The 23,007-nt window shown below is 37.2% G+C and overlaps 1 protein-coding gene and 1 pseudogene across 1 annotated transcript; both read right to left on the minus strand.

Moving 5' to 3' along the window:
• Positions 1 to 8,540: 8,540 nt before the first annotated feature.
• On the minus strand, positions 8,541 to 9,481 carry LOC105468615 (olfactory receptor 51L1-like; annotated as a pseudogene).
• A 7,230-nt stretch (positions 9,482 to 16,711) lies between these two features.
• Positions 16,712 to 17,704, minus strand: LOC105468616 (olfactory receptor 51M1). The gene has a single exon (XM_011718815.2). The coding sequence runs from the start codon at positions 17,702 to 17,704 to the stop codon at positions 16,712 to 16,714; it is 993 nt and encodes a 330-aa protein (XP_011717117.2).
• Positions 17,705 to 23,007: the final 5,303 nt, after the last annotated feature.

Consider the following 23,007-nt stretch of genomic DNA (forward strand, 5'->3'; position numbering starts at 1 on the left):
TATTTAAAATGTTATTTGACTGTACTTCATTGCAAGCAGAATTCCACTCCAAAAGAAATCATTGCAACAGTTACCTTAACAAAGCAGCCCTTGGCCTTCTCTGGCTCTCTTCTTCCTCTTGCTCTTGCCCCGAGACTCACCATTGATACTTTGTTTTGTACCAGGCACTACCCTGGTGGCCCCTCAGCCATCAGCCTGAATTGTAGTCTTAACCACATTCTCCAAAGATGATCATCTCCCCAGCCTGCCCTGAGCAGTATCTGCCATATATAGATCTGGGAGGTTTTCCAGTCCAGAGTCGCCAGGGTGATTCCTTCATTTTCAGCTGCTCAGTTGCTCCCATCTTTTGAATTCTCATTACATAATGATAAACTTGACCATAGAAACACTCATTATTTGACAGTGTTCCTGTGATCACTTTGTCCTCTAAAGGCTCATGAGTAGGATCCCTGACCCAGTCCAGTTGCCACAGGAAATACCCAGAGATTCTTCCGACATAAGCACGCTGGTTGCATGTAGATCAGCCACACTTCCCATAGGCTTTCCAAGCTCTGTGTGTCGTGTGTGATCCCTTGTTTCCCAAATATGGAGAAAGTGATGGCTAAGCAACCACATTGGGGTGAGGAAATCTCTTGGCAAAATTAGTAAATACGAATTGGTCAATATTCAAATACTTGGTCAACATTCAAGTTCTCTAATAATATTTAAAGATAAGATTTCCTGCTTCTGTGCCATAACTACCTTAACTTGTACCCCAGAAGAATTTCTTTCTATTTTCTCTGAAATTAACAGGGATTAAGTGATCTCAGTTTTTACGACAGTCTATATGTGCCGAGCCCTTATGTTCCAGAGATGGCTTATAGTCCTGTCCTGACTCTGCCCACCTTCTTTATGTAAACAGGAAAAACTGTCAAATTAGAACATATGTTTTGTAAATGGGAATCAAGAAAGGATAAATATGTCATGGGTGAAAGACCATGGTAGGAGAGGAAGCAAACACATTTCATAATAACAAGGCATTTTAATTTATTTTATTTATCTGGCTGCTTTCCAATCATCACATTTGAGGGGCCTGGCTGGAGGGAGCCATTATTACTTCTGTAGACTTAACAATGCTTATTTATATAAGTGAAAAAAGCAATTAGAAATATTTGGCAGTTGCCATTAAGTTGTTATGTGTTTTACGTGCATTTTCTTCTTTAATTCCCACTATATTTACCATTTAATTTGATTTTTGAATGAGGCGCATGGGTCTTAGAGAGAATAGGTAAATTAAAATCATTTTAATTTACTCTCACAATGGTAACCAATATCACAACCAAACTGTCAATTTATTGTATTGCATTATTTACACATTGAAATAAAGTAATTGTAGCAATTTACATTATTAAATTATTCTGTTCTCACTTCAAATAAATTTCCTTTGACTTTTTTCTTAAGCATGACTTAAACACATTCATATTTCTTGGCATGTTTTGTAATTATTTTTGCTGAAAACTGGTCATTTAAAGTAATATGTTGCAGCACGTCTGAATTTTATTATTTTTTCCTGGAGTGCTATTATTTATTATTTTTAAATAACTTGTCTAAACTTAAAATTTTGTTAAAAATTGTGTCTCTTGTAATACATATTGGTACTAATGTCTCTGCTCAGATTACCTTAGTTCTTATTTTTTAGCATGTCTTTCTGTGGTGTCACCCTTGTGTTGGCATATTTTAGTAGTTAGCAATTTATGTTGGCATAGGTTGTGCTCAAACACCTTGACTCAGTAAGGTTTCTACTCTTTGGCAATGCATTTCTTTGTGGGGTGGGGATTGCATTAAAAGATGAGCCAGCTCTCAAATCTGCCTTGACTTTTACTTTATGCTGGGCCTCCTTGCATCTCTCTTGCACATGCTTATAATTTTCTGGCGAGACGTGAAGGTGTGGGGAATAGGCTTTTTCTGGCTCTACCAATTCCAGGATCTCTCTGTAAATGTAGCCTAGTGTGCTACTTACCCCAACATGGACCATAGTTTTAGAAAATCAGGTCTGTGGGTTTTCCCCATTAATTTATCATTTAACATTTACTGTGCTACTTTTTACTGAGAATGCTAATGCAGATTTTCACCTTCCACTTAAATCATACTTGCTTTTTCAGCCAAGGAGAATCCCAAGCTCAATGCTAGTGAAACAATAGTTCTCACAAACCACCCTGAATGCTGGGGATGTAGAAGGAGCCCTGACAAGATGGCACAGACTCTCACTGATCTTACTAAATGTTCTAACAGTTTCTCAGGAATAGATACTTCTCAGTTTGTTGTTTGACTTTCAATTTTTGATTCCTGAGATGGTTGCTTTTGACATTTTTATCCCATTTTATTCTTTATATTTTGGAGGATGATTTGCAGAATTCTTTATGCTTTCATAGCTGGATCACATTTTGATGTAGTAACATTAATAATGAAAACAGTTTGAAATTCATATAAACTATTACTCTTTTAGTTTTTTTTCATGGATAATGTGACATGCATTCTTGTTTTCACAACTCAGGAAATATATATGGCACCAGAAAAGTCATAGAACATTTGTTCACCTCATTTTTGGTGATTTTCTTAACCTTGTTTGAGTTCTGGTAGTAAGAAATTTTATTTATTCAAATATCAGTTATTACACACAACTATCACATAAAATCGTTGCTAGATATTAAAAGATTACTAATCTCTTAGAAACTAGTTGAGCACATAAGATTCAGAAAAAGCATAATTTTTTTTTTTTTTTTTGAGATGGAATTTCACTTGTTGCCCAGGCTGGAGGGCAATGGTGTGATCTCAGCTCACCACAACCTCCGCCTCCCAGGTTCAAGTGATTCTCCTACCTCAGTCTCCCGAGTAGCTAGGATTACAGGTATGTGCTACCACGCCCAGCTAATTTTTGTATTTCTTTGGTAGAGACAGGGTTTCTCCATGTTAGTCAGGCTGGTCTTGAATTCCTGACCTCAAGTGATCTGCCCACCTCAACCTCTCAAAGTGTTGGGATTACAGGCGTGAGCCACTGCGCCTGGCCCATACTTTCTGTTTTTTAAGTATAGTGCTGCTGCTTGGTTGTGTGAAATCTATTAATTTCTTCTTTAAATAATGAGTAGAAATTGGGTCATAAGTGATTAGGTAGTATATTACAAAATATGAAGTTTTGGACAAGAGATAGTTGACAAGTAAGCAGAAACTCACCTTTATTTCATATTTAATTTACAAATGAAAGGTATGGAGGGAACTCAAGGAAGGCTTAGATCAATTCCCATGATAGGCAAATCTAAAAAATTATTTAAAAAAATTGATAGGATCTGGAGACCAAAATCTGTGTAGGAAGGAGTTGAAAAGGGGGTATTACCTTTGAACTGTAAGATTCAAGACTCACTGAATATTGAAACCAATCAGATATAGGCTCATCTTTTCTTTTTTCCACACTTAAGATACCATGGCTGATACAAAGAGGCCACAATTCAGTAGGAGTAGACAATAGTTTAAAAAGGCCTACATTCTCAAGACTATGATCCCAAGTAATATTTGGGAGAGAGCAGCAAAGACCTGCCTCTCATAATTGGACTGTACGATGTATGTGTAAGATGTAGGATGTAGTAATGGTCTGTTTGCTTGTTTACCTTTTTTACTGTATCAGGATACTTCTTGGATCAGAGAACAAGTGTGTTTCATCTCTCTACTCCAAATAATACTGCATGGAACCTGGAACAGGACTGGAATATTTTTGTTATATAAGATAGAAATAGACTCAGAGTGCCTAACAGTTACGGCACCTAGTTTAAATCACTGTTACATATGTGCAACACATATCATGCCTTTAGATTTCTTTACTATAAAGTTTTTAGTTTAGTGTCTGTTATTTTATTTTTCTTCAGTTTTTGTGCTGCCTTCACTCCCTGCATCCCCAAATGGGAATGATGTAGAGTCATTCATCTATCAATAAACAATTTGCCAAAATGAAATCATTCTTGACGTTTTTATTTTTATATATGATTGGTAATTCTTTTTAAAAATATCAAATAAGTGCATAAAATCACTCTTTATCTCAATGTGACATTTACTTCACTAAAAGTAAACCACAGACAACCCTCCAGCAACAATTCACTTATCTGCTGAATTGTCTTGGAATTATAAGGGTTGATACTCACAATCATCTCTTAAATGGCGAATTTATCAGATCATCAAAGATGAGACATGGTGTTGAAGCGCAGACACTTGGCAGATGAGCATTAATAGGAAGCAGGTATAGAACCAGGGCATGATAGCTGTGAATTACAAGAGGGCTGGGGACATATTTAGTGTGCACTGCACATGAAGAAAGAACCCAGCCTGTAGTTTTGAAAGAATTACTTATTATTATTCCTTAGGTGGAAATACCATTTCTGGGAATAAGGAAACAAGAGATTCTTACTTTCAAAGATCATTTGGAGCATGCAAGACCCGAAGAAGCTGGCAACTGAGGCAGAGATGAGTGATTTACTCCTTAGGTTAAGGATTGTCCACTTTATGAAGTTCGTGATATATAAATGTAGAAATTCAATGTCTGAAAGAAAGGTCTTTGATAGGGCATACTACTCATGACAATCCATCCCAGTGTCATTATGTGTAGATCCAGAGGACTGTGATTTTATGTTCAAAGGCACTTGTCCACTTGCAAGACAATACATTTGGTAGTTGCCTGGTACCGCAAATAGACAACTTTCTGCCCAAAGCATAAATTATCTTCAAAAAGAACTGCTGAATATGTTGTAGGTAAAAATCAAAAAGAACTTTTTTGGTTTTTGTTATGGGAGTCAACTGACCTCATGGATCTTCTGCATCTTGATGTTACAGATAACACAGTTCATCGGGGGTGGAAAGAGCATAGAAACAGGACCCATGAGGGTGTGCACCAGGGGAAATTGTGTAAGTGTGGCCCCTCATTGAGTCTACAGATGCAATGCAATATCAAAATTCTAATGGTATTCTTAACAGAAAGAGAGAAAAAAGTTCTAAAATTTATATGGAACCTCAAAAGACTCACAATAGTCAAAGCAATCCTGAGCAAAAAGAACATAGGTAGGGACATCACATTATCTGATTTCAAATTATACTACAGTGACATAGTAACAAAAACCATATGGTACTGGCATAAAGACAGATACATAAACCAATATGGCAGGATAGATAACCCAGGAATGAATCCACTCATTTACGCTCAACTGATTTTTGACAAAGGTGCCAAGAACATATATTGGGGAAAGAACAGTCTCTTCAAAACATAGTGCTGTGAAAACTGGTATTTGCATGCAAAATAATGAAACTAGACCCTTATCTCTTGCCATATTAAAATATGGATGAAAGACTTAAATCAAAGACCAAAAACTATAAAATTACTGGAAGGAAACATCAGAGAAATTCTCCAGGACTCTTGTGGGCAAAGATTTCTTGAGTAAGATCACAAAAGCATAGGCAACCAAAGCAAAACTAGACAAATAAGATCACATCAAACAAAAAATTGTTTTCTGCACAGCAAAGAAAACAATCAACAAAGTGAAGAGATATCTCACAGAATGAGAAAAAATATTTGCAAACTAGCCATCTGATAAGGAATTAATAATCAGAATATACAAAAAAGATCAACTAACTCAACAGCAGAAAACAAAACAAAACCCAAACAAAACCTAAATAATTTGATTTGAAGTAGGCAAAAAAGCTGAATAAATGTTTTTCAAAAGAAGACATGCAAATGGCCAATAGGTATTAAAAAATACTCAACATCACTAATCATTATGGAAATGCAAATCAAAACTACAGTGAGATATCATCTCACCCCAGTTAAAATGGCTTTTATTCAAAAGATAGGCAAATTGCAGAAGAATGAAACTGGACCCATACATTTCACCATATACAAGAACTAACTCCAGATGCATTATGAACTTAAATGTAGAACCCAAAACTGTTAAACTCCTAAAAGAAAACCTAGGAAATACCATTCTGGACATTAACCTTGGCAAAGACTTTATGAATAAGTCCCCAAAAGCAATTGCAACAAAATCACAAAATGACAAGTGGAAATCAAACTAAAGAGCTTCTGCACAGCAACAGAAACTATCAACAGATAACGTACAGAGTGGGAGAACATACTAGCAAACTATATACACAACAAAGGTCTAATATCCAGAATCTATAAGGAGCTTAGACAACTCAACAATGACAAAAAGCAAATAACCCCATTACAAAATGGGCCAAGGACAAGAAGAGACACTTCTTGAAAAAGACATACAAATGGCCAAAAGTACACATAAAAATGCTCAACATCACTAATTATTAGAGAAATGCAAATCAAACCACAATGAGATGCCATCTCCCACCAGTCAGAATGCAGCACTTCTTGGTTGCATCTAGTTGGCCATCTTGCCCTGAGTCCTCCAGAATGCCCACTATGAAAAAGAATAGCAAATGTTGATGGGGTTGCTGAGAAAACAGAATTCTTATACATTGTTGGCAGGAATATTAATCAGTTTAGCCACTCTGGTGAGTGGTTTGAAGATTTATCAAAGAACTTAGAACTATACCATTCAACCCAGCCATCCCACTACTGGGTGATATGCTCAAAGGAAAATAAATCATTCTACCAAAAAGACACATGAACTCCTATGTTTGTTCCAACAGTATTTACAATAGTAAACATATGGCATCAATGCTCATCAATGGTGGAAAAGATATGCCCATCAATAGTGCACTAGATAAAGAAAATATGGTACATGTACACCATGGAATGTTATGAACCCACAGAAAACAGTAAAATCATGTCATCTGCAGTAACATGGGTGCAGCTGGAGGCCATTATCCTAAGTCAATTAACACAGGAACAGAGGCCGGGAGCGGTGGCCCAAGCCTGTAATCCCGGCACTTTGGGAAGCTGAGACGGGCAAATCACGAGGTCAGGAGATCGAGACCATCCTGGCTAACACGGTGAAACCCCGTCTCTACTAAAAAATACAAAAAACTAGCCAGGCGTGGTGGCAGGCGCCTGTAGTCCCAGCTACTCGGGAGGCTGAGGCAAGAGAATGGCATAAATCCAGGAGGCGGAGCTTGCAGTGAGCTGAGATCCGGCCACTGCACTCCAGCCTGGGCGACAGAGCAAGACTCCGTCTCAAAAAAAAAAAAAAAACCATACAGGAACAGAAAACCAACTACTACCTGTTCTTACTTGCAAGTGAAAGCTAAACATTGAGTACACATGGACAGGACATGAAGATGGGAACAATAGGCAATGAGGATAACCAGAGGGGGAGGGCGGAAGAGAAGCAAAGGTGAAAAACCACCCATCAGGTACTACACTCACTACCTGGGCAATGAAATCATTCATACATCAAACCTCAGCAACATGCAGTTTGCCCACGTAACAAACCTGCACATGACCCGCTGAATCTAAAATAAAAGGTGAAAAAAAAAAAAAAAAAAAAAGACAGGCTATAATGAGTGTTGGTGAGGATGTGGATAAAGAAACCCCATACACTCTTAATGGGAGCATAAATCTGTATAGCCACAATGGAGAACAGTATGGAGGTTCCTCAAAAAGCTAAAAATAGAACTACTATTTAATCCAGTGATCCTACTGTTGGGTACATATCCAAAAGAAAAGAAATCAGTCTATCAAAGATATATCTACATTTTCATGTTTATTGCAGCAGTATTCACAATAGCCAAGGTATAGAATCAACCTAAGGGTCCATCAACACATGAATGAATAAATAAAATGTGGTGCATATACATAATGAAATATTATTCAGCCATAAGAAATAATGAAATCCTGTCACTTGAAACAACATAGATGGAAGTAGAGGACATTGTTTAAGTGAACTAGGCCTTGCACAGAATCAGGAATATCACATGTTCTTACTCATATGTGGGAGATTAAAAAAAAAAATTGAACTCATGGAGATAGAGAGTAGAATGATGGTTACCAGAATCTGAAAGGGGAATATAGAGAAGGTTTGGTTATGGGTACAAAAATAAAGTTAGGATGGAGAAATAAAAAATAAAGTTAGTGTTCTTTAGTACAACAGGGCAACTGCAGTTATAATTTATTGCATATTTTGAAATAACAAAAAGTAGAATTGGAATGTTCCTGTCACAAAGAAATGATAAATGCTTGAGGTGATAGATATCCCAGTTACCCTGATTTGATCATTACACATTGTATACTTGTATCAAAATATCACATATGCCTTATAAAATTATGTACTCCTATTATGGATTCATAAAAATAAAACAGCATCTTTGAACTCGCAAACATTTATGTGAAAAACTAATTATTTTTCATGTAAGAAAACAGTGATGACATATTTACACATATATACATAAGAAGTAATGAGTATCAACTTTATTTTAACAGTAGAGTCAGTTCACAATGTGTAATCAACTGGTCACATGAAAAGAAGTAAATAAAAATTGCTTTGTGGTAAGAGGGTTCTAGAAAGAGTTATTAACTAATTCCTTATTTTGAATTGCTGTAGTCCATCCCCAATTTGTCATTTTATCTTCCCCAGTGAAATCACCTTGAGAATGGCCCTGCGAATCTGCTGGGTCTTGATGCTGTTGATAACAGGGTTCATCAAGGGTGGGAAGAGCACAGAGACAGTGCCCATGAGGATGTGCACCAAGGGTGAGGTGTGGCGCCCAAGCCTGTGGACAATGGACAAGCCTAACACAGGCACATAGAAACAGAACACAGCCAGGATGTGGGAGACACAAGTGTTGAGGGCCTTCAGCCGCTCCCCTGCAAAGACGATGGCCAGCATAGTGCAGAGGGTGACAGTGTAGGAGAGTAGGATAAAAAGAACATCAGAGCCCATGGCCAGCATAATGATGCACAGCCCATAGAGTCTGTTGAAATGTGTGTCAGAGCAGGCCAGGAGGATCATGTTTTGGTGAAGACAGTAAGCATGGGAGAGTGCCCCAGGTCGACAGTAGTCAAATTTTAATAGGTGCAATGAAGGTGCAGCAGTGACAGCAGCACATCGCACGCTCAGCACAACCCCAATCAATGCTACGCGGGGACCTGTGAGCCCAGATGCATAGCACAGTGGGAATCAGATGGCCACTAGGAGGTCCAGAGCCGTAGTAAAGAGCATGGCTGACTCCATGAAGAAGGAGTGGAGGAAATGCTGCTGCAGAACACAGGGCACCAGGTTCACTGTGCGAGCATCAAACCACAGCACACCCAGCACAGAGGGCAGTGTGGACATGCACAAGCCCAAGTCTGTCACAGCCAGGATGGCCAGGAAGTAGTACATAGGCTGGTGGAGGGAAGGGTCAGTTCCAGATGCAAGATGGTGGCATTACCCACAAGGGCCACAAGGTATCCTACAAAAATGGGCAGTGAGATCAACTGGTGAGCCCACTCCAGGCCTGGGAAGCCCATCAGCAGGAATGTAGAGAAGCTCAAGTTGACACTTGATAGAGAGGGCATCATCAATTTCAAGAGGCCTATTCACTCTGGGGAAGGTGGCAATGTGTTTGAAGGTTAACAGGGCAGTTAGCACAATGGCTTCTGCTATAACTGGACACCAGTCTCCTGCTGGATGGTCTAGCCTCTCTGTACTGCCTGGACTTTGTTGCCCCTTAATTATCCACTGCCTTCACAAGCAGTCTAAACTCCTTCTCTGAATTCTGCACTGTTTTAATTAATGCCATCTAATTATTTACTTAACTCGATGATATTAAGCCTCTTCTGGGGATGCCATTCTACACTGGCTGCACTGGCACTTATAAAACTGTCTCTCTCCCTTAGGTCTTTGGCCCTCAAAGGAGTCTCCCTAGATGGAGGCAGGCTTGATGAATGCCAAAGAGGGATTAGCATCCTCTTAGATCAAAGCATTTGAGATGCCCAGTTATCTTAAATGGAAATTTCGTGAACCATGAGCACCCCTAAGAGGGATTTCAGTGAGCCAGATGATCTTTCACTCTCTTCTTTCCTCAGCTGCCAACTTTGTAAGAAAATGTATTGGGTGCTTCTCAGTTCTCTTTTTTTTGTCTTTCTTTTCTTTTCCCAGACAAAACTCCCCTTGAGTCTGTCTTTACAACCAGGTTCACCGTCATTCACTGAGCAAATATGTAAAGATCACAAGCTTTGGGTCGGATATTTGAATGCAAGCATTAATAATAAGACACAAAGTCTATCTTTCAGAAAGCATTGTCTTCTGCAGGAGGTTCATGTGAAAAAACTTTCCTTGATGAAGCAAAAACAGACTTCCCAGGTAATACAAATATTTAGCAAGCTTTCCTTACTCATGTCTGCACTATCATTCAAAATAGGGAACACTTTAAATAGAGGGGAAAACATGTACAAAGGCTCAGAGTTGTCACAAACAAAGACATAAAATTATGTGAACTTCAATTACATGAGCCATCTGTATTTGAATTGATAAGCCATATCAATTTCAAAGGCTTACAGAGGCTTGTGGATATTAAATAACAGGGGATAGTTGTAAAGATTTTTGCCTGCAGGAATATAGGCTTGTGCTGAGGAATGGACCAGACCATTTAAAGCAGATACTGTCATTAGCAGGAATATGTATAGCTTTGGCTGATTTTATTTATTTATTTATTTATTTATTTATTTATTTATTTATTTTGTTTATTGTTGTTGTTGAATCAGTGGAGCATAGTTAAAACTACAAGCACCACAGTCAGAGAGAACTGTCAAACTTGGTATAATACTGGGCAAGATATTTTGTCTCTCAGCCTCAGTGTACTTATCTGTAAAATGGGTAATCTAGTAGTACCCATTTCATAAGGTTATTGTCAAGATAAAGTGACTTATAGTGTATTATGCCCTTAGAATAATACCTAGGTTATAATATATGCTTTAAAAACTATTATATGCAAAATAGAAGGTACTCAGTACCTTCTACTGAGTTCTTCTGTGAACCTATAACTCTTAAAGTCAAGTCTATTTAAAAAGGATTTAATACAATAATTTTATGTTACTGTTTTCTGTTGCTATCTTTTCCTGATACTAAATGGAAAAATAGATAATATATTCTAGGAAAGAGAACAAAAAAGTTAGGGAGAAGCCAGGTGATGGGACTTCCTTCAGTATGACATGGAAAACACAGCCCTGAATCGAGTGGCCCTTTTTGGAGAGGAGGTCCAGCATAATGGTTTAAGAAAATCAGACATGCTTGATATTGAATTTCAGTTCTGACTTATGTTAGTGATTTAACTAAGGAAAGTTCCTTTCCTCTCTGAACCTCAGTTTCCTAATTTTAAAACATTGAAAATAATAATACGTCCCTACTTTACAGGTTTGGTGAGAAAATTAAATGAAATAATGAAAAATAATAAAAATAAAAAAGTACTCAGCACTCTCTACCGTGACTTAAATGCTTAATAAATATTAGCATTTATCATGATCACAATTATCATCTTCACTGTCATCTTCAGCATAATATATAACCTTTTATAGTCATTGTAAAATGCTCTTTTTAGATTATAAAACTGAAATATCTTCTTCAGAAAATTGGTATAAGGCAAAGTTAGAGAAATACATATAGAAAATAAGATATATCACAGCTGTGTTTCTTTTGATACAAATATTTATAACCTTTTACATAGTGATTGTTCTGTACATAATTTTGCTTATTGTTTTTCATTTAATATTTTGCTAACAGTTTCCTAAGCATTTAAATGTCATTTTAATAATAAATAGTGCATCAAATGAATATGCTTTGATTTATGTAACATTTTTGTTCTAGACATTTTGTGTGCTTACATTCTTAAAATTATGGACAATAACACAATTAAATTATAATATTCACTTATTAAATAGTTCAACACATATTTATTGATCATTGACTTAGGAGCTGGATTTAGAACTGTGAGCAAACAGGAAAAATATTTTGCCACAAGTAGCTTACATCCTAAATTTTTAATTTATCCTTTATTTAGGACAGATTTTTAGAAGTGGCATTTCTGAGACACAGAGAGTGAATATTTTCAAGTCTTTTGATGTATTTTGTTTTTTTCTGAAAGGCAAATTAAATCACGTTTTCATTCCAGTGTGTGAAAATACCTCTTTTACCACATTCTTAACAGCACAGATATTGTTAACTCTTTTCTTTAATATTCGTTTAGTAACGAATTAAAACATGTTAATTTGCATTTTAAATTTTGGTAAGGTAGGAAGTTTTCAAATATGTTATTACCTATATGTATTTCCTAATTTGAAAAGAATGAAATTTAGATGTCAGTGGTCTATTTGTTAATAAGAGGCAAAATGGAACTTCAATGCTAATCTAATCCAAATCCTTCATTTTTTATACCCCATTCTACCAAATGAGATCTATAGAATAGAAATTTCCTCTCAACATGTAGAAGAATATTCTAAGTCCCAGAATTGCTATTGAGTAATGTGGCCTACTATGTAGATGTAAATGAAAATTTAGAATGGAGCCTATGTTTAAGGAGTGCCAGCTTGTAAGGCTGGAGAAACTGCTGGGTTCCAGAGGGTCTCCCAAGCCTGAGATTCTGACAGCACCCACACATACATACAAACATACACAAGAAACCACACAAATATACATAGCGTTTGGTTCTTTTTTTTTTATATATATACTTTAAGTTCTAGGGTACATGTGAACAACGCACAGGTTTGTTACATATGTATATATGTGCCATGTTGGTGTGCTGCACCCAATAACTCATCATTTACATTAGGTATATCTCCTAATGCTATCCCTCCCCCTACCCCCTCCCCACAATAGGACCTGGTGTGTGATGCTCCCCTTCCTGTGTCCAAGTGATCTCATTGTTTAGTTCCCACCTATGAGCGAGAACATGCGGTATTTGGTTTTCTGTTCTTGCGATAGTTTGCTGAGAATGATGGTTTCCAGCTGCATTTATGTCCCTACAAAGGACACAAACTCATCCTTTTTGATGGCTGCATAGTATTCCATGGTGTATATGTGCCACATTTTCTTAATCCAGTCTGTCACTGATGGACATTTGGGTTGATTCCAAGTCTTTGCTATTGTGAATAGTGCTGCAATAAACATACATATGCATGTGTCTTTATAGCAGCATGACTTATAATCCTTTGGGTATATCCCCAGTAATGAGATAGCTGGGTCAAATGGTATTTCTAGTTCTAGATCCTTGAGGAATCGCCATACTGTTTTCCACAATGGTTAAACTAGTTGACAGTCCCACCAACAGTGTAAAAGTGTTCCTATTTCTCCACATCCTCTCCAGCACCTGTTGTTTCCTGATTTTTTAAATGATTGCCATTCTAACTGGTGTGAGATGGTATCTCATTGTGGTTTTGATTTGCATTTCTCTGATGGTGAGTGATGATGAGCATTTTTTCATTTATCTGTTGGCTGTATGAATGTCTTCTTTTGAGAACTGTCTGTTCATAGCCTTTGCCTACTTTTTGATGGGGTTGTTTGATTTTTTCTTGTAAATTTGATTGAGTTCTTTATAGGTTCTGGATATTAGCCCTTTGTCAGATGAGTAGATTGCAAAAATTTTCTCCCATTCTGTAGGTTGCCTGTTCACTCTGATGGTAGTTTCTTTTGCTGTGCAGAAGCTCTTTAGTTTAATTAGATCCCATTTGTGAATTTTGGCTTTTGTTGCCATTGCTTTTGGTGTTTTAGACAAGAAGTCCTTACCCATGCCTATGTCGTGAATAGTATTACCTAGGTTTTCTTCTAGGGTTTTTATGGTTCTAGGTCTAATATTTAAGTCTCTAATCCATCTTGAATTAATTCTCGTATAAGGAGTAAGGAAAGGATCCGGTTTCAGCTTTCTACTTATGGCTAGCCAATTATCTCAGCACCATTTATTAAATAGGGAATCCTTTCCCCATTTCTTGTTTTTGTCAGGTTTGTCAAAGATCAGATGGCTGCAGATATGTGGTATTATTTCTGAGGACTCTGTTCTGTTCCATTGGTCTATATCTCTGTTTTGGTACCAGTACCATGCTGTTTTGGTTACTGTAACCTTATAGTATAGTTTGAAGTCAGGTAGCATGATACCTCCAGCTTTGTTCTTTTGGCTTAGGATTTCTTGGAGATGCGGGCTCTTTTTTGGTTCCATATGAACTTTAAAGCAGTTTTCTCCAATTCTATGAAGAAACTCATTGGTAGCTTGATGGGGATGGCATTGAATATATAAATTACCTTGCGCAGTATGGCCATTTTCACAATATTGATTCTTCCTATCCATGAGCATGGTATGTTCTTCCATTTGTTTGTGTCCTCTTTTATTTCACTGAGCAGTGGTTTGTAGTTCTCCTTGAAGAGGTCCTTTACATCCCTTGTAAGTTGGATTCCTAGGTATTTTATTCTCTTTGAAGCTGTTGTGAATGGAAGTTCATTCATGATTTGGCTGTTTGTCTGTTACTGATGTATGAGAATGCTTGTGATTTTCGCACATTGATTTTGTATCCTGAGACTTTGCTGAAGTTGCTTATCAGCTTAAGGAGATTTTGGGCTGAGACAATGGGGTTTTCTAAATATACAATCATGTCATCTGCAAACAGGGATAATTTGACTTCTTCTTTTCCTAACTGAATACCCTTTATTTCTTTCTCTTGCCTGATTGCCCTAGCCAGAACTTCCAACACTATGTTGAATAGGAGTGGTGAGAGAGGGCATCCCTGTCTTGTGCCAGTTTTCAAAGGGAATTTTTCCAGTTTTTGCCCATTCAGTATGATATTAGCTGTGCGTTTGTCATAAATAGCTCTTGTTTGGTTCTTTTTTAAATTTCACTTTGAAATTTTGTTTCTTTTCCTTTTTATCTTTGAAATGGGGTCTCACTTGGTCACCCAGGCAGTGGCGTGATTATGGCTCACTACAGCCTCAACCCCTTGGGCTCAAGCACTCTTCCCACCTCAGCCTCAGGCTAAAAAAAAAAAAGAAATAAAGAGGAGCGGAGGAGTTGGGGAGAGAGGAGGCAGAGCCTGGAACATAGAGGCAGGAAAGTCTGCCTTATTGTGGAGGCAGGGATATCACTATTCAGGGCCCAGGAACTTCTATACTGCTAAATCCATGCTAAGAAATGTAGAGTTTAGTTAATTAAACAACTTAGCACATTTTTTGTGGACCCTGATCAGACAGGAGAAGTGATGGTTTATGTACAAGCTTTCTCGTTCCCCAGAACTTTGAAGAACAACTTTCAGGAAGTATCTCCTGGTCATAATATATAAGAGTATGTGAGTGTGTGTGTGCGTATATATATGTAGATATATGTATGCACACATACACTCATATATACCTATATATACATGTATATAGGTATTCATGTGTATATACACACACACATATATACGTTATGTTAATATATAAAATATTTATAATATAAATATATGTATATATTTTTGATAGGGGCAGTGTCTTCCTGTGTTGTCCAGTTTGGTCTCAAACTCCTGGCCTTCAGCAATCCTCCCACCTTGGCCTCCCAAAGTGCTGGGATTACAGCATAAGTCACTGTGCCTGGCCTCATGGTAATTTTAACCTGTAGGAGAATGGGTGGGAGGATCCAGGGGGCCTGCGTAAAGTAGAACTGGGACAATGAAGACAACATCTTCATTAGTTGTTCTAATGGACACATGCACACACCTTCATAAACAGGACATTACTGTATGACAAATGTCACGCAGGGCACGGTGGAAGGAAACTGATGGAACATTTGGTGCTCCACTATTGGAAAGGGAGGAGCTATCTGTGAAAACGTCCTTGAGGAAGCAACTTCAAAGCTGAGACTCCTGCAAGGATTGCATTTAGTCACTCGTAGGGACAGGCTGATCAGCCAATGTAAAGTTTATTTACTTCTGAGCAATGGGCTTGTGACTTCAATATGTTTGTGAGAGTTTCCTTGGCTGAAGCTTTCTCACATTACATGTCATTGTTCAATATCACACAACTAAAGCACCTAAAAGTAAATACTGACTTTAGCTTAATGTTGGACTTGAGGTTGTAAGGTAAAATCAGGGATGAGAGGAGTCAAGGATAGGGTCAAAGTCTCTTCTTCTAGAGGAATATGGTCAGGAGAGAGCAGAACCTCAGAAATTTGGGGAGGTGGGGGTGGCGGTGGGTGTTGCTTGAACCAGGTGTTGAGGAAGAATGCAGGAGTTCTGAGGTTTCTGATGTGACTTGGGGGTCTGAAAGTTACTGCTGATCAGCATAGAAAAAGATGAGAAGAAACTTGGCCAGGTAGAGAAGATGGAAGCAGTCCCAAGGAACCATTGAAGGAGGTGTATTTCCGGAGGTGAGTTAGAGCAAATGGCATTTACCTGGTCTCTGCCAGGCTCTCTTCTGGGTGCTCTGTTACTTATTGTTCTTTTTAGTTTTTATTTAGTTTCATTTTAGTTTTAGTTACATTGATGATGGTCTTCAACAAAGCTGCTTTCTGGATAGCTTTGATGCTACTAAAAATGCCAGTTCTCAGATGTAGGAGGAATCATTCAAATTTAAGCAAGAGAAGGTCAGTTTTTTTTTTTAAAGCCACAGCTGAAGAAATAAATTTGCCCATACTTTATTTAGGATGCGAGCAAAAAACTTTGAGAGCATGGGGTACTACAATACATACTCAATACTCAAATTTTCAGTCCAATTTGGGGCCTCAGTAATAACTCAATAATACATACTCAAATTTTCAGTCCAATTTGGGGCCTTCTTATAGGCACCCAGGGGCAATTTTAGCCCCAGGACTCAGAACTGGCCTTTTTAAGACCTAGGAACTTGATAATGACATGGCGGATCTCCTTGGTCTTAATACTGTATATGATTGGGTTAAGCATGGGAGGCACAAAAAGGTAGACATTGGCCATAAGAAGATGAAAAGCAGGTGGGGCATGCTTCCCAAAACGGTACACCAGGGACAACCCCATCATGGGCACAAAGAATACTAGCACAGCACAGAGATGAGCAGTGTATGTCTGAAAGGCACGGTGCTGGTCCTCCTGGGAGGCCAGGCCTGCTACTGTGTGCAGGATGAGTCCATAGGACAGTGCGATGAGCACCAGGTCCAGCATCACAGTGAAAACTACTACCATCAGTCCATACAGGTTATTGAAGGTGGTATCTGTGCAGGCTAGCTGTATCACTTCCTGGTGCAGGCAAAACGAGTGGGAGAGGACCACAGATCCACAGTAGGGAAAAGCCTTCAGGAGGAGGACAATAGGGATAGTGGCCACAGGTCCCCGGAAAATGACAATCAGGCCTGCCCTGACCACTTGCTGGCCAGTGATAATGACCGAATACCTCAGAGGGTGGCAGATGGCCACAAAGCGGTCAAAGGACATGATGAGGAGCACCGAGGACTCCATGAAGGAAAATGAGTGGATGCAGAACATCTGGATTTGACATGCTCCAAAGTAGATATGATGGGAGTTAAACCAGAAGATCCCCATAGTGGTGGGCAAGGTGGACACAGACAGCCCCAGGTCAGTGAGGGCCAGCAAGGACAGTAGATAGTACATGGGTGTGTGCAGACGAGGGCTGGTCTTAATAATGATCAGAATGAAACAATTGCCTGAGATGGCCACCATGTACATAAAGAAAAAGGGGATGAAAATCCAGTGTTTGATGGCTTCCAATCCAGGAAAGCTGGTGAGATAGAACATGGGGCTAAACTGAGTAATGTTGGACAGCGGCATGAATTGAAGACTGCGTGAATATTGGGCTGACATTCCTCGGGGATTGAGCTGAAAATAAATGGATATTTCTGGTTACTAATTCTTCAGCTTCACTAACATTCACAACATCCCAAGCAGTACCACGGTCATCATCACCTTTAGTATTATCTACTCCACCCTTATGAATTCCACCAGGCTCACTTCTGAACTTTCTTTGATAACATTGCCCTCACCAGTTTTTCTCTGTATTTCTGTTATTCCAGTTCCTCTCTGCCTCTTTGCTGGTGTGTCTTTATTGCTCCACCCTTAAGTATAGCTCTTCCCATCCTTGGCAATTTTCTGGCCATATTCTATTATTTCTTCTTAATGTCATCCACTCCCGTGATTTCATTTACCATCCATATACTGGTAAATAACAAATATATAATTCCAGAACTTGTCTTCTCTTTTGATTTCCAGATTCTAGCAACATCTGTACTTTTCGTTATCTCAGTGGCCCAAGTCAAATATCATGTTATATGTTAGACTTCTCCATATCACATCTCTCCGTAGTATCTAATCAACCAATCACCAAGTCCTGGGGTTTCTGTTTACCAGGTAATTCAAGTCTGTTTACTCATCGTCACCTTCATTGATGCTATTCTAATTCAGATCACTCTTTCTGGACGTTCCAGTGACTTATCTTTTCTACTACTCTATTCAGTTGACTACTATATAGCAAGAGGGACATAAAAGTTTTTAATGAAGTAAAAAAGGTTTAAAATGACATTCAAGACCCTACCTTATTTTCTCTCTGTATATATCCTATTTTCTTATCTACCTTAATTTTCTCTGCTACATTCATGGTGTTAATGACACTAAACAATTCTTCCAGTTTATCTAGTATTCTTGCTCATATGTAAACATTTGTATTTTCATTCTTCCTGTAATAAAAACATTTTTTCCTTAGATAGCTTTCCCTTAATCTTTGTCTAGTTACCTTCTACTGATACAACCCACCTTAGCTTAGATATGATATCCTTCAGGCCTTCTTAAATTCCTCAAGTTTAGTTTGAATACCCTCTCCTATGTGTTCCTATACTTCACTATGCATTAATTACCATGATACTTCCCCTGCAGCATCGTCAATTTCTGTATTGCCTCTCTAATGTGAATTGCTTGTGGACATAAACCATGACTGTCTCTTTTTTAATTTTAATTTTAGCTCTAGGCATTGACTTTTTTAGCCACCACACCGTTGGAACCCTTTAAATGTTATTTGAATAAATTATTTAAAATGTATCACTACCATTAATCTTACTTCAATAATTATTTACTAATTGATTCAATAAATAGATACTGAAATTGTGTTACATGGCAGACATGATTCTATTAGGTTGGTGCAAAAGTAATTGTGGTTTTTACCATTACTCTCAATGGCCAAAACCACATTACTTTTGCAACTGAGTACTGAAAATATAATGAACAGAAACAGAATAGAGGTAAAAGGAAACACATACATACATACTACAATGCAAGGTAATGTAATGCAATAAAGAAATGTGGAGTAAAGGAGGAAGGTGAGAGTTATGCATTTTATATAGCGTAGTCAGAGAAGATCTCTCTGAGGAGGTAATTTTAGAGAAGCAATCAAAATCAGAGGGCAAGTGTGTGGCTATCTTAAAGAAAAACATTCAAGGAAGAAGGAAGAACAAGTGAAAGTTCCAGAAGCAGAGAGCAGCTTGACAAGTTTAAAAGACAAAAGAAGGACAATGTATATTCAATAGAGGAAGCAATGTGGGGAATGGTGGCAAATGCACTTGAAGTGGCAGCTAAATGCTACGTCATGTATGATCTTGCAGGTCATGCAAGCTACTTTGAATTTTATTATACTTGTGAGTTTTGAGTTGAGAGCAGAGGCGCTGCGTGGATATAAGGCCTACATCACTTCGGCAAGGGGTAAAAGAACGGTCCGGAGTAGATTGAGTTGGAGTCCTTGTAGGATAAATGCTAACATGGAAGCCCCAAATCAATCTATCCCAAACCCAAACTGATTTCTTTTTGCTCCCCTATCTCATTAGGAATGTTTCTCTCTTTCCTTCAGTTGCCTTGTTCTAAAACCTAAACTCAGGTTCCTTTGATTCCTTCCTCACCCTGACATGATTCAGTATATTGAACCAAATTATTAATATATCAGTTCCTTACCTTCTAGTCTTTCAAACCTCTCCTTCACCGTCACTGTCCCTCCTTGAGGTGAGGGGGGCCTCACTTCATTTCCTTATTTTTATTTATATTTTTTGCATTTTTTTCTTAACATCATAATACTTTCCTGTTTTAAGTGACTAATATTTTATCCCAGTTTGTCTTGTCGGTTTGTTTGTCTTTTAATTTTTAATGAAATATCTTTTTAAAAAATACACAGGTGCTAGTTTTTTTGTCTTGGAAAATCTGCTTTTTTTTTTTTTAAATATGATTTCTAGGGTTTCTTTCTTTAGTTTAAAAGATCTCTTTTGGACCATAATTCTGAAATTATTCAACTGTGTATTTCTAAAATGTTTAGTTTTTCTTTTTATGTTTAATTGAATCAAAACTTATTTTTACATATGGTATGAAGTAAGGCTCTAACTTTATCTTTTCCTAATGGATGGCCATTTTCCCAATATTATTTTTTTAAACAATTCAATATTTCTTCTCCCATTTGAAATGTTTTCCGCCACCTCACTGCTAGATATGGGTCTGTTTATTAATTTTATTTTGTGTGATGAGTCTATCAGTTCATTTCTAAGACAATACTACATTGTTTTAACTAGTCCAGCTTTATAATAAGTCATTCTTCTATTTTTTTCACATATTTTTTGCTACTTCTGTGCATTCTTCAATAAATTTAGAATGAATTTGTAAAGTTAAAAAAAAAAGGTCCACATTTCTTTTCCATTTCTTCACTTCTCAGTTTACTACTCAACCAACTACCCTATAATGTTTTTTTTTATAACCTTCTTAGCTAAAGCAATGCTCCTTAAATTCACCAGTGACCTCTAGGGGCCAAATGCAATGGAGAGTCTTAATTATACCTGCTTTTATTGATTTTTTTTTTTTTTTTTTTGGTGCAATAGTTGTGTGTCCTGGCTATGCCTTCCTTTTTAGAGCTCTCTCTAGAAATTCTTAATGCCAAGATCTGCTGATTGATTCTCTTCTGATTTTTGTGATCGCTTCTATGTACTCTGTTACTTCCATTGCTCAAATATTTATGTTACTCAGTTTCCTGTCCTTGAACACCTTAAATTCTCATTCATTATATTATCTTTTATTATTATTACTTATACAGTAGTAGCTCTTAGACATTAATCTCTAGTCCAAATAACTCTGTTACATATGAGGCCTAAGTTTCTGCCTTCTCACTAGGTGTTTCCAAAAGAATACTGATGAAACTCAACACATCTAACATTGAGCCCAGCATCAATCTCTTCACACCTGATTCTTCTCATGTTTATGATTTTTGATAATATTATTTGCCATTTCCAGTCATTCAAGACAACATTTTTGAGCTAGTGCTCTACTCAACCCTCTCCCTCTTTGTGTATCTAATTTTTAATTAAGTCCTTTTAATCTATGCCTGTAATCTATTTTTCATCTTCATCTCTGTAGCCAGTGTCCTTGTTCTTAGCTTTCCCACACCTGCTTGCTTTACTTGTCATTCAACATGCAAAGCCAGGCTCCTCATTCCCTTGGTCCATCCTCTACTGCAGCCATGGAAATTACGCAGAAAGTGCTAACTCTATGAATCACTGCACTGTTTTCAGTCCTTCAGTAGCTCCCCGTCATTAGAATAAAGTTCAAACTTGTAAAAGATCTGTGGTGATAGTCCAATTCATTGAGGTCATACATGATTTAGATGCTGTGAAAAACTTTACATAATCATGAATATTTCTTATAACTATGAAACATTTTATCCCTACTTCACAAGGAGAAAACTATAAAAAGGTAAACAACCATCCCAAGGCCTGGTAGTGAGCTAAAATCAGGATAAGATATGAACCCTTGTCTCTCTATGCGTGGTCCTGGTAGCCTAAAACACCCTGTAACACCATCTTTAGCCAGGCCCTTCTTGTTTTGACACCTTTCCAGACCCATCTTTTCCCAGTTAACACACCCATATCATTTTTTCCTTCAATTTCCCACACATACTTTTCTTGTTTTTATTCTTCTATATTTATTGCTTTCTTGGCAAAAACCACCCCTGTTTTTCCAACCAGTAAACACTTGCTGATCTTTTAAGACTTAGTACAAATATCACTTCTTCTGGCAAATCTCTCCTGACTTCCTTCTGTAGCATTAGGTAAATCTTTATTTAGGTAATTAGGTAAATCTTTCTCTGTTCTCATGTAGTACCTGTAATGTACTATTAAGGTGTAAATACACACACATTCTTTATATTTTTCTATTTATATATACTTATGATACTTATATATATATATGGAATATACTTATACAGCTATATAAGTACAAATATGTATGTTTAAATAACATAAGTTTATAGATTTACTCATATATACTTTATAGAATATACATTTTAGTATATAATATATTCTTTATATACTTTATAGATATATTTATATATAAGTATAGAGTATACATATGTGTCCATATATTTATATATGTAAACATAAATATATAAAATATTTATTGTTATGTATTTGTACACATATTTATACTTACATATACTTTGTACAACATATATTATTTATCTATTATAGGTAGTATTTATAAATATTCTTTATTATATGTGTTTAGAACATAAATTTATGTTGGCAAAAACTACCATTAATTTTGCACCAACCTAATAATTCACTTTTAAAGGTTGATTAGACTGGAATTCTCTAAGGGCCTCTGGAGCCTGACAGTGTCTAAGATGTGGTAGGTACCACTATATATATATATATTTTTTTTTGCGTGAAAAACTAAATGGGTGAATAAATAAAGTACTCACCTCTTATCCTGATTCTTTGTGCCTGGGGTTCTGTTGTCAGCTCTGTGTTCACCAACTTCAGAGTGATGAGATTGACAGGGAGAGGGATCTGGTGGAAGCAAGATGTCTATACAGAGACAATGACAGGGCTGGGATTATTTCTCTTGGAAAGGATACTTCCTCTTGGGAAGGAAGTTTTAGGGTTTTTTTTCCTAGCAAGAGAGACAATTGTCCATGATAGGAGAGCAACAGTCATTTTTTCATGCCTTCTAAGCAACGGAGGAGTCCACTCAGAGCAATCAGTTGAGTCTAATTAAAACATAATTATAATATTCAAGGGAGAGTAGATTCAGCTTAGATCACAGGAGAAAATTCCTGAAAAGAGAGATTTTCAGTATACAATGAGTAATTG

Source organism: Macaca nemestrina, chromosome 12, assembly GCF_043159975.1.
Source record: "Macaca nemestrina isolate mMacNem1 chromosome 12, mMacNem.hap1, whole genome shotgun sequence".
Lineage (NCBI taxonomy): Eukaryota > Metazoa > Chordata > Mammalia > Primates > Cercopithecidae > Macaca > Macaca nemestrina.